Source organism: Vanacampus margaritifer, chromosome 2 (genome assembly GCF_051991255.1).
Source record: "Vanacampus margaritifer isolate UIUO_Vmar chromosome 2, RoL_Vmar_1.0, whole genome shotgun sequence".
Classification (NCBI taxonomy): Eukaryota; Metazoa; Chordata; class Actinopteri; order Syngnathiformes; family Syngnathidae; genus Vanacampus; species Vanacampus margaritifer.
In genome coordinates this window covers 33697181-33712821 of record NC_135433.1, presented here as the reverse complement: position 1 = coordinate 33712821, position 15641 = coordinate 33697181, and the positions used below count along the sequence as shown (strand labels likewise).

Genomic DNA, 15641 nt, shown 5'->3' with positions numbered 1-15641 from the left:
GAGTTGCAAAGAAACTGCCTGATGAAAAGATACTTTTAATTAAGTCCTTAAGCCAGTCGCCTTTGAAAACTTTGTGCAAGAGGCATTTTCATCCAGAAGCAGGTTGCACTGTGAATATGAAAATGAGTTCCAAGGCTCATTAAGACAGAACTGCTTTCCGAAGAGCAGTAAACCTTCTGTTTCCTCCCACCAGCTGCACCGATGTTTAGAAAGGGAGGTCATGAAACCATAAATCCAAGGCAAGAGCGCATTCATGCTTTCAGTCACTTAAATGAGGTGATACATATTCACATATGCAAGAGCTGCTTTGTTAAACATTTTAATGAATTTATATGACCGCTGCCATTCAAAAGATCAACTTAGATGCATGAGTCATACAATTACACAATATGTCGTGAATAGTTGGTGATTTTTTAAAAAGTTATTATGCCTCACATATAGAGAATACAACTTATATACGTACCAAATAAATGACAATGGCTGTCTGCATTATTACAATGACAATAAGTATTATTTTAATAACAACAGCAAAACTAGAATAAACACATTAACACCTCACTTCACACTGGATTGTCCTCATTTGATGTTTGTTTGGATACAAGGCTATATGCAACCATAATGGTATAAAACAACCCCTCAAATTTCACATAAAATACCATATAATATACAATACAATATACAGAAAACCCTAGAAATGATTAAGTTATTAAATTATGTTAATGTTAATTTTATAACCAATGAACAATGTAGACAACAGATAAACAGAAATAGTCCTTTGACTCCTTACAAGGCTTAATTGATTCCAGCAATCCCTATTAAAAAACAAACAAACAAACTACACCACTCTGTTATGTGTTGGTAAAATGTTTTCAAAATGTGAGTAATTGGTCTAAAGATTATTTCTTGATTACAAATCATGTGTCTTGGTCCATCTATCAGCACTATAGAGTGGCAGGCAGAACAATGAAATACTAGATAGCAGAAGGTATAAAATTTCCTTGCCTATCCACTTAAAAAAAAAATGGTTTGGTGACGTGAGGTAATCGTCCTAAATGACTGCAAAAATCGAGATTTTATTTTTGGGCCTAAACTTAGAATATTTATCCTACTCACCTAAAATCTTTAAACATTTTTTTCAAAATTGTTGTTTCAGTTTTATTAAAAGTAATGTTGTGAGTGGTGAGGCATTGGCTGAACTCCATTAGCCCATGCACTTGATAAAATTTTCACGACCCGTACAAATCCAGCGTGGTGCACCGTGTAATTCTGCTCAGAGGTGTGTTGGACCGGGTGTTGGTAATTTCGCAGATGTGCATAAGATGCCATATTTTTTTAAATGTTCACAATCACAACAGCGCAAACTACACGGTTAATTTACCATTTACAAAAATAGAGCCATTTTCACCTGGACTGAATTAATTCACTTTACATATTTTTGCTTAAAAACAAAATAAAAACAATGAAAATGCAACGAGCTTCACAGATTATTATTCACTGGCTCTGGTTCTCAAACTGAGGTCCCCGGACATTTGATGTTCCATAAAACAATTTACAAAATTTGAAAATGTATCTTTTTCTTTTGTAAGGTGCATGTTTACATGGAGAGTGGCACGTAACACAATAAACACAATAAACCAATGACAACTCCTTACTTTAACTTCAGCCATATCGTTAAAGTTCCACGGTTGATTGGGCTGAACACTGGCACTTATGTAAAAGGTCTGCATGTAAAAATGATGTCAGCACTACAAATACATAAAGAGAGCTTTTGAGTGAAAAATGGGCCATCCTAGCTCGGATAGTCCCTTCAAGCCGCGTACCACAACATTGATAAATAAATACAGACTTTAACTGAATTTGGTTGAATTCCTTTCAACTAAACACGTCATAAATACACCAGCTGAAACATTCAAAATGATATGTAATCCACCAGGCATTTATGGGTGCACATGGTAGTTATTTTTAGTTAATTAGTGTAAGGATTGTGAGGGTTCTTCTTCTTCCCTGGACCCAAAAAGCTCTAGAACCCCTGACCAATTAGCACAATCCTCTTTTCCTGCTCGCGCCAAGATCATAACGTGCTTTTCCCCTATCATCCGAGCACCGATGTCTGAATAATTCAGCCATCCCTGTTCAATGTATTTTGCTTCACCGTAGATGTTTAAACCCATTTGGTGCTTCTCTGTGCTTTCTGGCTCAAGCTGCTGCGCTGAGTCATCTCTAAGCTGGAGTTGAGCGACCAGGTGTTGCCGTAGCATGAGATGTGTCTAAACATTTCTCGGAAGCGCGTGGACATGAGGTTATAGAGGATGGGGTTGATGGCGGCACTCAGGTAGAAGAAGACGCCCGAGACGATGTGGATGTGCTGGAAGATCTGGAGATGCTGCTCCAGCGACGTGTCCATGAGACTCCACATCAGACGGTCCATGTGGAAGGGAGCCCAGCACAAGCCAAAAACTGCCACCAGCACACCTGGGATATACAGTAGAGCAGGGGTTCTCACACCAAAATCAAAAACCGAAATCCATTTAACATACTGTATGGCAATTGCTTTTGTGCAAATTGAAAAGAGACTTTGGGGACACGCTGTGTATTTGAGTTTATTGTTGTGATGATCCCAGTGTCAGCTGAGATAGACCTGAGCTGAATACATGGTATACAAAATACACTGATGAATGGATTGATGGGAGAAAAGTCCATTATCACGCATTCATACACTAAATGAGGTGCCACAGGATACCGTTGAGCTTCACAAAGATCACTTTCATGTAGCAGGCATGTCCCATTCACACATTACACAGGGAATGACAGTTGATCAACCCAGGAGGCCTTTTACCTCCGGACAAGCACACCTATAAGTTCCCTCATCGGTTGGCTACAACACTGATTCCCAAGAGATGTCGAGGCAACAAGCCGAGTAATTAAATGCTCTGCCACTAGATGGCAGAAGATGCAATAAACTACCTGTTGCTATTCATACTACTGATTAAAAAAAAAAAAAACTAAAATGGCCCAGTTTGTGAGTAAATTAAGATTTATTTCAGTGTACTGTAGAGTGATACCTTGTCTATGCTCGTAACGCAATTTGCTTTATATATCAAATCAATTTTTCCAATTGTAATCGATTGAAATGTCATTAAAGTAGCACAAATGAGCATTTGGCTTTCGTTGATTATGGGGGCAATTTTGGACAAAAGCGGTATTGTTTTCCCTTGAAAGAACCACATTTCCCATGAGGCCAAGCGCATATCATCGTGAAATCCGGACTTCCAGGGCATCCGCAGTTGGACTGAATTACATTGTTTCCAGTGGCTAATTTCAATTTTTTTCTCTATACAGCACTGCAACGTTTCTCAATTATGTTAACAGCAGACGGTGGTTGTGATCTTACCTTCTTTTAATGTACATGCAAACGGCTGCGCTCCTATGGAGCCACAACACTGACAATAAGATTTGGTATTGAAAAAAAAATAATTGTCATTGTGGAAAAAGCTGCATTGACATTGAAACAAGTATTGGCATTGTAAAACAAGTATATTGGTATTGTAAAAGGTTGTAAAATACAGACATTAAAAAAACTATTTTCTTTAAGCATATTTTTTTTGTATTATGTCTTTTTCAATGCCAATCTGCAGATTTTTTTTTTTGTGTCGCAGGTTTTCAGTTTCAACTTGGGAACTTGCATCCATGAGTATTGCCTTTAGCCAACAGAGGGCGCCCTCTTCTCTCTCCTGTCCTGAAAAGCTGGAAGGCGTTCTCGCGCTCAAAGCCCCGCCCCCAACGTTAAACCACTGCCAATAAGTTGAAACTGAAAAAAGAGAAGTGAAAACCTGAGAGTTCTTGCGATTCATTCACAAGCATTCGTAAACAAGAAAGAAGACAATTTTTAAGTATTGCGTGGCTAGTCAGGTCAGTCTGGAAAGATGAACTATCAAGCTGATGGCTATTTATTGCTACCATGCAATTTTCCAATAGCTAACATTAACATAATTATTTTTATTTGAGCATGAAAATCTATCTTCTAAAAAGAGCCGAGTCCCCGCAATGGCAGTGTCGTTTGGAAATCCCCGTCTTCCGCCTCGCTGGCAAGTGAAAATCCTGTACTGTGCTTTTAACCACATCCAGGTAGGCTTTTTATCATCATTGTTATTGTCGCCTCAGACGAAAATCTTCGTTTCTTGGGGTGTTTTGTAGCTTCTGCATGATATTAGTAATCGCGCTTAGACGTTTGACTCGACTTCCATCTGGAACGACTGGGAAAAGGACGTATGCCGTAAAGCAGTCTGCACATTTGTAGTTTTTGTGTGTGGTAGAGTTCACACCATCCACCTCAAAGTAGTTTAGTGTTTAGTTTAGTTTAGTATTATATAGATCCCCTCAGGCCATGACAAAGATTTCATTAATCTAGCTGTAAGTCAACGGTTCATCAGCAGAATTATGAAAATATGAATTGAAGGTTCACATCCTACATTCCAGCCCCGCCCCCAAAACAACACAAATTTTTTGTTGTGTTTTTATTGAAGAAAACTAAGAATTTATTGTATGAAAAAAAAAACAATTATATATATATATATATATATATATATATATATAAAGATATATATATATATATATATATAAAGAAAAAAAAAGTCTAAATAAAGCAAATTTGAGTTAAGCAGCAAAATCCAGCTGAATTTATCCGTCTCAGGGGGCGGCCATTTTGCCACTTGCTGTCAAATGAAAATTACATCAGAGTTCCTTAGTTCTCAGGTAACAGCCAATCACAGCTCAGCTTCAGAAAACAGGTGAGCTGTGATTGGTTGTTGCATAAACAAATTTGATGTCATCTTCAGTCGACATAAAGTGGCAAAATGGCTGCCACCTGAGAAGGATAAAAACAGCTGGATTTTGCATCATAATTTGTATTCCACAAATGTAATATTAATCAGAATGTCCTGTTTAGACTAGTGAAGTCTCATATAACATATTATTTTCAAGAAATGTTTAACGTTGAATTTGCCTTTAAATGAATAAACTGCTATTGAAAATTGTAACTACTTTACTTTATATACTGTAGTATTTATGTGTGGCGGCCATTTTGCCACTTGCTGTTGACTGCAAATAACATCACAGTTGCTCAGAGCTCAGGTAGCGATCAAACACGGCTCATCTCTTTTCTGACTTTGGTCATGTGCCGTTCACAAGCTGAGCCATGATTGGTCATTACCTGAGCCCTGAGCAACAGTGTTTTGTAATTTTCAGTCGACAGCAAGTAGCAAAATGGCCGCCCCCTGAAATGGATAAGAGCAGGTGGATTTTGCTGAATTAATATTCCACAAACACATAGAATGACGTGTTTAGACTCTAGGAGTTGCATAGAGAACACACATTATTATTGTAAAAAACATTTTTGGGTTGACTTCCCCTTTCATGATAAAAAAAAGGCATAAATAATTTTAAGATGTTACCTACACAACATTTTGGTGACTTGAAGGTTTCGTTTGCTAATTTTCTGCTTGTGGGATCTGCTGAGGGTTTCTGGTCCAAAGCTGCACCTGTCCTCCACCTTTGTCAGCATCCTCTCCCTGTGCAGCTGCAACCCGATAAGGAGGTAGAGGATGCTGATGATCAGCATGGGCAAGATGAAGAAGACCAGCGTGGAAATCAAGATGATCAGGTTGTACATCCATTTGGGCTTGACCAACTCTGAGGATTGAAACGTACCAGTGAGGGATAGAATACGCTCAACTGTTCAGTGATTCAATCGTTTTTGCCCAACTTACTGCTCTTTAGCAAAAAGATGCACAGGAAACATTCACAGTATTTGATCCATGAATGTATGCAATTGGCCACCTTACACGTTTCTGGCGGCCATGACAGACCTGTTAGCGTTGCCTCACGACTATCCCGTTTTGTCAACGGGGGTCTGAAACAATGCTGCCCTGGCTGATAAACTCTTAAAAAAAAAGTTTAACCTTAGACACATGTTCAGTTGCGACAAGTAACTGACTTTTCTATATTTAGAATTTTAGCTTGGCAATTGCACTTCACTACCTGTGGGGTGCACAAGTGAGTAAAGGTAAAACTAACGAAAAGTAAAACAATAGAATATAACAGAACATTCCCTGATTCCTGACACTATAGTAATCATTAAGTCATTAAGTAAATGGAGATCAGAAAGGAAAAATCTGGTATTTGCAGCTTGACCCACTGACCTGGATAGCCGATAGACCATACACGCCAGGACGTTGAATTGTGTACGCTACGTAATTGTGTAGGTTCTAAAACAACCTGCTATCGGACGACAATGTCTTTACAAGTGTTAATATTTCTTGCCATTCACGAATCCTGTGGCACGTTCCGCCAAGTTGAAACTTAAAAAGTTCTCTCAGCTCAGAAACTCGGGAATCAAAATAAATTCCCAGTTGTCTAGTGGAAAATACGACATGAGGGGGCGTTCACGTGCAATTTTCTACTCAACGTGGTTTTTACCATAATTTCGATACCACACGAAGGCAGAGTTATGCTGTGTTTGAAGTCAGATTTATCCCACTCGGAGTGTCCCAGTTCCGCCCTCAAAGAGTTTGAGGCAAATGTTCCGATAAATTGTTTGCTGTTCTGGTTAGCGCAGTCATCCCAAATCACCTGTGTCACGTAACCATATGTCTTGTATTTACATTTGCGGAACAAACACAATCCAAGTGGGTTTCCCACTTTCCCCGAATGCAGCATTTTTTCCTCGGTGAGGCGATGATCTTTGCTCATTGAAAATCACTGGACTTTGGATCATTGTAATTTGATATGTGAGGATTATTTTGATTTGAAAATGTGATAAAATGTTGTTTGACTAGTGATTACTAAAACAACATGCATGGTTTGTACTCACAGGCAAAAGCAATGCAATTTGCCGTGGAAATGAAGCGTTGCATTATGGAAATAGCAGAAATGTCGGATGTTCGTAATTGTCAATAAGAACATAATGTAAATGTAGTCCTTTTTAGTGTGCAGTGTAAATACCAGTCGGAAAAGGGTGGAGTGCCTTCTCCGGGTCGGGGATGAGATCCTGCCCCAAGTGGAGGAGTTCAAGTATCTTGGGGTCTTGTTCACGAGTGAGGGTAGGTTGGAGCGGGAGATCGACAGGCGGATCGGTGCAGCCTCTGCAGTGATGCGGCCGCTGTATCGGTCCGTTGTGGTAAAGAAGGAGCTGAGCCGAAAGGCAAAGCTCTCGATTTACCGGTCAATCTACGTTCCTGACCCTCACCTATGGTCACGAGCTGTGGGTCGTGACCGAAAGAACAAGATCCCGGATACAAGCGACTGAAATGAGTTTCCTCCGCAGGGTATCCGGGCTCTCTCTTAGAGATAGGGTGAGAAGCTCGGTCGTCTGGGGGGGACTCAGTGTCGAGCCGCCACTCCTCTGCGTTGAGAGGAACCAGTTGAGGTGGTTTGGTCATCTGGTTCTGATGCCTCTTGGACACCTCCCTGGAGAGGTGTTCCGGGGATGTCCCACCGGCGGGAAGTCCCAGGGACAACCCAGAACACGCTGGAGAGACTACGTCTCTCGGCTGGCCTGGGAACGCCTTGGGATCCCGTCGGAGGAGCTGGCTGAAGTGGCTGGGGAGAGGGAAGTCTGGGCTTCCCTGCTAAAGCTGCTGCCCCCGCGACCCGACCCCGGATAAGCGGTAGATGGATGGATGGATGGAAATACAGTGTGTGAATATATTTGCAACCAGACATTTGAGAGAAATTCCATACGTACGGCAAATAGCAGAGCGGGGGAACTCTCGTCCAAACCTGGGAGGCAGCACCACAATCCCGTGCAAACTGGTGTTGGGCATGGAGCAAAGCATGGAGAGCAACCACAGCGTAAAGACCACCCTCTTGACGTGAGCCGACGTAGTCATGTGTTTGACCTTGAGGGGGTGCACCACGGCAAAGTAGCGCTCCACGCTGAGGGCCGTGACATTGAGGATGGAGGCGAAGCAGACCGTCTCGAACAGGAAGGTTTTAAAGTAGCAGCCGCCCTCCCCGAACAGGAATGGATAGTTCTGCCACATCTCGTAGAGTTCCAGCGGCATGCCCAAAAGCAGAACCAGGAGGTCGGACACAGCCAGGCTCAGAAGATAGTAGTTGGTTGGCGTCTGCATCACCTTGTAACGCAAGATGACCGCACAGGTGAGGGAGTTACCCGAGACACCCACCAGGAAGATTGTGAGGTAGGTGAGGCAGACGCAGAAGAACACCGGGGACCTCGGGGGCCCCAGTTGCATGGACATGTATTCCTCTTCGCTCAAGCACAATTCATACACGTCCTGCTTGGTGGCATTCTGCAGGAGCAAGGAGGTGTTCAGACCACACAACAGAGCAGCACCCGGACATCCTACATCAGTGGAGATGTTAGCTGTGGAAAGATTTGCATGGTAGCAGATCGCTTCTGCCATTGTGCCCAGGCTTGTTCTTGTATCACAACAGGAAATAGAAGGAGGAGACAATTAGACAAATAAGTCACTTCAGAAAACGTGAGACTGTTGACGTAACTACATACACAGTAGGAGTGAATTTTATTTTAGTTTTTGTGTGAAAGTTGTTTAATTGAACATGTAAACAATACACAAAAAAATGAAAAATCAACACTAGACATGGAGTCGCTTAATCTTAATTTTCCATGTTCAAAAAAGGAGTGTCAAGACATCTAGAAATGTAGGGCTCTATTTTTGTAGATGGTGCATGCGGAAATGCTGGCGTATGCAGATTTTTGTGTTACGCTCATTATGCTCGGCGCATCTAACATTTTTGTCACTGAAAGCAATCTAATCTTTACGCCTGGAAACACGTCTAGGTGTTGGCACAAGTAATCGAATGCGATTTTGTTGAATTTGAATGGGGCGCAGGCAGACAGATTCTGAGCACCGTGGACTTGTATGGTGGATATCCTCAGGGTCTGTGATCTTCCTATCCATGTCGTGAAGGTCTTCTTGCAGTTTCTTATAAATGTAAACTGAAATGAAAAAACTAAAATGTAAACTTTGCCAGCTTCGACTTCCCGCCGGACATGAGCAAATCAGTTCCTTTTTTTGCCATGCCAATGACTATTGCGCCTCCCCTGTGTCCTATTTTAAGGTAACGGCGAATGATGACTGAATGAATGGTCTCCTACTGGCCCAGCCGAATATTTCTACGATTCCTAATATAAGGTGCTCTTTGAAAGTTTCTGGAAATGGCTCAAATTTAATGCAACGTTACATCCATTTGTGCCTTGATTTCAGAGGAAAATGACTATGCGAAAAAAAAATCCATCAGTTATACAACATGTGTGAAATCCTCATTGTGCACATAAAGTGTTTGATTGGATAATGTTTATGTGATCTGAAGTCCCTAAAGGAAATTATGCTCATTTAGTAAGATGTCAAGACTACATATGATATGTTCTTAAGATAATTAGATAATTATAAGAAACCAATGATCCCTTACTACAAAGATTAAAAACGTTGACACCTGGCAACTCACCCATGCAACAGACACTGAATTGCGTCACCATTGGAATCCAAATTTAGAAATGCTGCCATCCAGTTATCTTGTCATACTGGACTTGTTAATCCCATTAACACTTATTCACACAACCTTGCCCTCTCATTCAACTTGACTTCGATGTTTTAGTGTCACAATCACAAGCAAAATGTATGATCAACATTAATCATGTTCATTTCACCACATTTCAAGGCCAAACGCTTCAAGCTGCATACAGTTAATGAGTGTATTGTCAATAATATTATACTTCCCACACATTAGCAGTAAATAATAAAATATTTGTGTTGCATATTTACTATTCTCTCTCTGTCTCTGCATAAATTGTTTTAAAACAAGAAGTAATGAAATGAGAAATACATTACTTAATTTGAGTAGTTCTACTCATGACAATAGAACAGTAATATTTAAGATTTCTTTACATTTAGAATATTTATAAATGGTCATAATTCCCCCTAGAAACGTTTTTACTACTTACACATATACAAATGTGGAAATTCTTATTTTAAGCAAATACTCATAACCAGAAAAAAAGATCTTAATATCTTTCTGTCCTTCTATGTATTCATGGATTTTTTGCACGGTTGCCCATTTACTTATACATGCAAGATTTCTGTGAAGAGCGAAAGAAAATGAAAACACACCTGTAGATTGTAGTCCTCCAAGAAATGGACACAATTTGAAGGAATGGTACAAAAGTTCAAATGTTGGTACTCCTGCCAGGTCAGGATGTAAAATGGTGTGCGCTTGATGACTCAACGTGTCACGACTGACTCAGATTCTCAGATTGTGGTATATACGCTCTCTCTCTCTCTCTCTCTCTCTCTCTCTCTCTCTCTCTCTCTCTCTCTCTCTCTCTCTCTCTCATTCTCTCAGGTGTGGATGACAGATGGATCGATTATGTTGAGATTAAAACAAAAAATGATAGATTAGTTGCTTTTGGAAATAAAGTCACCCAAGGGCTCCATTACAGTATTGAAACCAAAAACCCAAATATGGTCATCTGACCAAAGTGAGCAAAACTTCAGCTAGTGGCTATTTCTGTTCAACTGCGTGAGCCGGGGAGAGGAGCGGATGAGAGGAGGAAACATGTAGTAGTACTACTGATAACCCTGAAATTGCAGACCCTCCAAGATCATCAAGATCAGCAGTATGGAGCAATTTCATCGGAAATCGCATGGTTAACAAGAGCCAGACTACTTGCCATAAGCACTTCAAAGAACTTCCCCGAGTCATACGCAACATGCTGATCATGTTAATGCATCTTCAAAGACATCGTCCTGGAATTAAATTAAAGGCCAAAGAAACACAGTGTAACATTTACTTGCTATATTTATTAATTAAAATGTATTAAATTAAAAAAATAACAATTATGAAAAATTATTAACTAATTTACTGCTATAAATTCCTTAAAAAAAAATAGATTATTAAAAATTAGGGGCAAGAGGGGATTACAATTTTTAATTGTAATTTATCGCATGACTTGGCTAGTTAACTCACGATTATTCACAAATTTTACATCTGTTCTAAATGTACAATAAAAAAATTCTAGGTTTTCATAGTCTTGTTAACAAAAAGGAGAAAAAAATGTTTAACTAATAGAAATAGTTAAATGAATTATTGACGTTTATCGCCGTCAATGACAGTGAATGAATAAAAAAAAGAGAAAAGATTATTACAAAATTCGAGGCGTCAGACGATTAAAGTTTTTAATCGTAATTAATCGCATGACTTCACTAGTTAAATCGTGATTAATCACAAATTTCATATCTGTTTTAAATGTACAATAAAAAAATCTAGGTTTTTATACTATTGTTAACAAAATGTTTAACTAATAGTTAAATGATTTTTTGACGTTTATAGCCGTCAATGGCAGTGAACGAGTTAATTAATTAAATACATATTAATACAATTAAATGCAATATTGTTATAAATAAATTAATATAAAATATTATATTATAAACTAACTCAAAGCATTTGTATCTGAAATCATTCCCTTTGAAATGAATGGCTAAACCACCAAGAAGTGTCCGTAATTACAAAGATACATCAAAAGGATTTCCAACCGACAAAGTCTACCAAAGTATGTTCTGACCATCTCGATTAAGGTAAGTGTCATTGTAAGATAGTAAAAAGGCTTTTCCGATAATGCGATCGTGATATGTGAGCCGCTAGCTGTGGTTAGCTCTGGCTAAAAATAGATTTGTGGTCAAGATGTTTGATTTCGAGATCTCTCCAAATAACCTTCTTAAGGTCTCTTATTTTCCTTTCCCAGCAGCCCAAAAGTTTAAATTGTTGTCAAAGTGTATGAAAATAAGTGATGAATCAACAATGTTGTTTTTGTTGTTTTCGTTGTAACATGCTAGCGCTAGTAGCTAGCGCGTTTGGGGAACTAGCTACTTGGTTCTTCACCTATCATGAAATGCACATAGCAACCAATAAAATTCGACAGTACAGAAGACGCAAGAATGTCCGTGTTTTAAAAGCCATCCTATCCTACCTTAGAGCATAGCATGGTCGTCCGGTATCGGCAAATGTTTGTAATCCAATCGATTCCACTAACCAAACGTTTCAACATGACACGCTGCAAAGAGTGTTGAGCTAAATCTTCCGCATACGTCTTGCTTACACAAGTAACGTTAGAGGAAGCTGGGGGTGACAGAATAACATTCGGTGTGAACACAATAGAAGCAAAGCTGACTTCACTGACCATGAGGGGCGACTTGTGATCCCGTGACGTCAGTGTATACTGATGACGTAGCATCAGGAGCAACAGGGAGTTCAGTATCTTGCTCAAGGATACTTTGACGTGGTCACAATGGCTTAGGATCAAACCCAGGTCCTCTGGGTTGGGAGACGACCACTCTATCACTGAGCCTTGCCCCCCATTTGTGTATCGTTGCAGTCCTAAAGTGTGCTTTATGAAAAGGTGACAGATATATTATTAAGTAAGACCCATGTCTTAAATTGTAAAAAATGTGTCTTCTTTAATGTTTGACAGTAATTTTAGTCTGCAAAAAGCATACATCGACCGTTTGCACTCAGACATTAAGAAACACTTTTTTCTTTGTGTAAATATTGGAGCTGTCAAACGACTACATTTTTAAATCGGATTAAGCACATCTTAGAATTTTGATTAATCATGATTAATCAATTAATTAATTAAAAATGCTTTCCATCAAAAAAATGTGCCCGCTTATTTTGAAGAGCACCTGTTGTGTTAATTCTTCCCACATTTAAATGTTATGAGGATGCCTTCAACATGTTTTGATCCTCCTCTTTTTCTAAGCAGTTAATTAATTGCATAATATAAAATAAGAAAGAAAAAAAAATCCAATATTTTGGCATGTAAAGATTCTGAATGTCATGCACAAACATTTATTAAATGCTTTACTTTAAAGCGTGTAGTTATGTTCATTGCTAAAACACAACCTATCTACCTTTAACGTAACCATCAGACGTCAAGATAAAGGATTATCTGCGGTCAAAATTGAGTGTGATTAATCTGCATTACTACATGATTAATGCGATCATTTTTTGGTGATTAATCAATGAGTTCACGCTTTAACTTTGACAGTGCTAGTGAATATATGCAGCATATTTTTCAGGTAAAAAGTCATGGGCAGAAAAAATGGAAATGACGAATGTAGCATACAATGTGTTTTGTTGCTCAGGCCGTAGGTTTTCAAGGTCAAAGCAATCCATGACCTTTTTCCACTCTGCTTCACCGCTGTAGTCTTTCAGCGGGGAAAGTAATCGGACGAAGGATGAGACTGGGTTCACATACAAAAGATAATAAAGGCTAAGTGTCTGCCTGGAAGAACGTGTGAGGAGAACATGTCGAATAAAGGGGATTGAAAGAGGACAATCATCAAGAGGCTGAAGAGGCGAATAGTATACTGTATAAAGACAGAGTAGCTCAACTTCAGGTCTGAGATTGCCGAGAAAAAAACCCCACACACTTTTGTAACTTTTTCATCTATGTTGAAATAAAACAATACTGTGTTTAAAAAAAAAAAATCTTGGTTGTTTTTGTTGATTGCAATCTTATATTGGGAATGCTAGCAAGTTCTCACTCATGTTACCTTTGAATACTTCGCACACATTATGCCATCAGTGACGTTAAAGTGGTGACTGCATTCATTTTTCCCAATGAGAAAGGTTCCTGCTGGGTCTGGTCATTTTCGGACAAAGGTTGAGGCTACTGTCTATGCTGAATGACCTACAAAATGACACTTTCCCAAGAGTCACTTATGGCAGTTTGTTTGTCGCAAAATCCCCTTTCCCCTGTGGTCTCTTTTCAAATACGTTCCAAATCAATACTTACATTACAATAATTGTAATACATTGCCACTTAAAATACTCCCCCCACCCAACCTAATTGGGCTTTTGGGTCATTTTGTCTTCCCTGTCCTGCTAATTTAAGAACTTCAATCCAATCCAACCCAAAATAAAGGAAGCAATCTCACACTTTAGCCTGTCTTCTATTCCAAAGGTACGATGAACCCATATTAGTAAACTTTGACATTACTTCTATATTTATCCTTTTTGTGACATTTCTATTTGGTGCTGCTCAGAGATTCTTCTCATGTGAAATACAGTATTTGTGTTCTGTGTTGGCTCAGTAAAGGTCAACAATTGCATGCTTGGTTCACAGTTTTACTCATTGGTGTCAGGATACAAGTTATTGTACTTCCACTTTCATACACTGGGAGGTGCTCATATTCCAGGAGTGAATAAGAGCAGTAGACAATCATCTTGCATCATGATTCATTTGCCCAGCGTCTTCCTGCCAGATTAAATTAGCTTCCCACCTTAAATTTGTGTTTGAGTAACAACCAGGCGTTTTTTCCCCCCTCGGCCTCTGTCGCCACCCTTTGTAGGGTTGAGGGGTGGAGGCCTCCAAACGGGCACACCGTCACATGCACTCATTGTCATTACCATTACATTTTTTTATGTACTGTATGGATGTGGCTGTGGAGTCATTTTTGCAATGTGCACTTTTAGTTTACCCTGAAACCGCCCTGTGGGTTGCATCAGTCTAATCCACTCAAGCAACAAATAAACCTTATGCGCGTGCGCACACACACACACACACACACACACACACACACACGCACACACACACACACACACACACACACACACACACACACACACACACAGCTGGGTTTACATGTCTAGTGGGGTCATCTCATTGACATAATGCATTTCCTAGAACCTTCCCTTAACCCCAACCATAAAAAAATGATTGCCTACCCTCATTCCTTACCCCAACCTCAACCATAACCCAATTAAAACCTAAACTCTAGAACCAAGTCTTGACCCTCAAAAAGAGGTTTGGACTCATGGGGACCACCAAAAAGTCCCCACAAGGACACGTGGTCCCCACAATGATAGTAAGAACCCAGAAAATGATCTCCATAATGTGATCTAAACACACACACACACACACGAAAATGTGCTATAAAGGCTTATAAAAAGACTCACTACACAAGTTAGGTGAGTGTCCAGCTAAAAGTCATGGAAAAGGAACTACAACTCTAAATGGTTATGTTTGGATATTATTACCAATACAGTATCTTCCAGATAGCCTATGTATGGTTTGCTGTTCAAGAATTCACCCACTCACATTTTACATCTTTTAAATGTGAGGGAGGAGCTACAGTAATTTAGCCCAAGTTTAATTGAGAGTCTAAATGGTATTACATTTTTAAGGGTTCATAATGAGTAGAATTTTCACTATGGGATGACTTGTCCTTGTGTAGAGTTTTTCCTGTGGACTTCTTTACTCCATAATCTCGTTAGATAGGCTTCAGAATCTTTGAATTGACATCTTCAGCCAGAACCATCAGGACAAATAAGCCCAAAAAGTTTCTATTTAGCCATTTTCCAACTGCCAGTGTAGTTGAAAGTACACAAGGCTACACCAGAAGATGCAAATCACTCATTAGCAAGAACACAAGGAAATCCAGACTGGATTTTGTAAATATTAGCAAAAGCAGTGGAAAGACTGACTAAAGTTTGGACAAGGAAATTATCTGCTTCTCTCTTCTGAGATGGGCTCATTAATTTTCTGTCTGCCAATTTCAAGCAAGATAAAACCAAAATGATTGGGAGAGCGTTCATCATGC

General features: G+C 39.5%; 1 protein-coding gene across 1 annotated transcript; it reads right to left on the bottom strand.

The window, feature by feature from the left end:
* Positions 1 to 921: 921 nt before the first annotated feature.
* On the bottom strand, positions 922 to 8495 carry LOC144044114 (neuromedin-U receptor 1-like). Its single transcript, XM_077558334.1, has 3 exons — positions 7742 to 8495; positions 5455 to 5688; positions 922 to 2472 (listed from the first exon to the last, which is right to left on the bottom strand). The coding sequence occupies exons 1-3, from the start codon at positions 8421 to 8423 to the stop codon at positions 2162 to 2164; spliced, it is 1227 nt and encodes a 408-aa protein (XP_077414460.1). The 5' UTR covers positions 8424 to 8495; the 3' UTR covers positions 922 to 2161.
* Positions 8496 to 15641: the final 7146 nt, after the last annotated feature.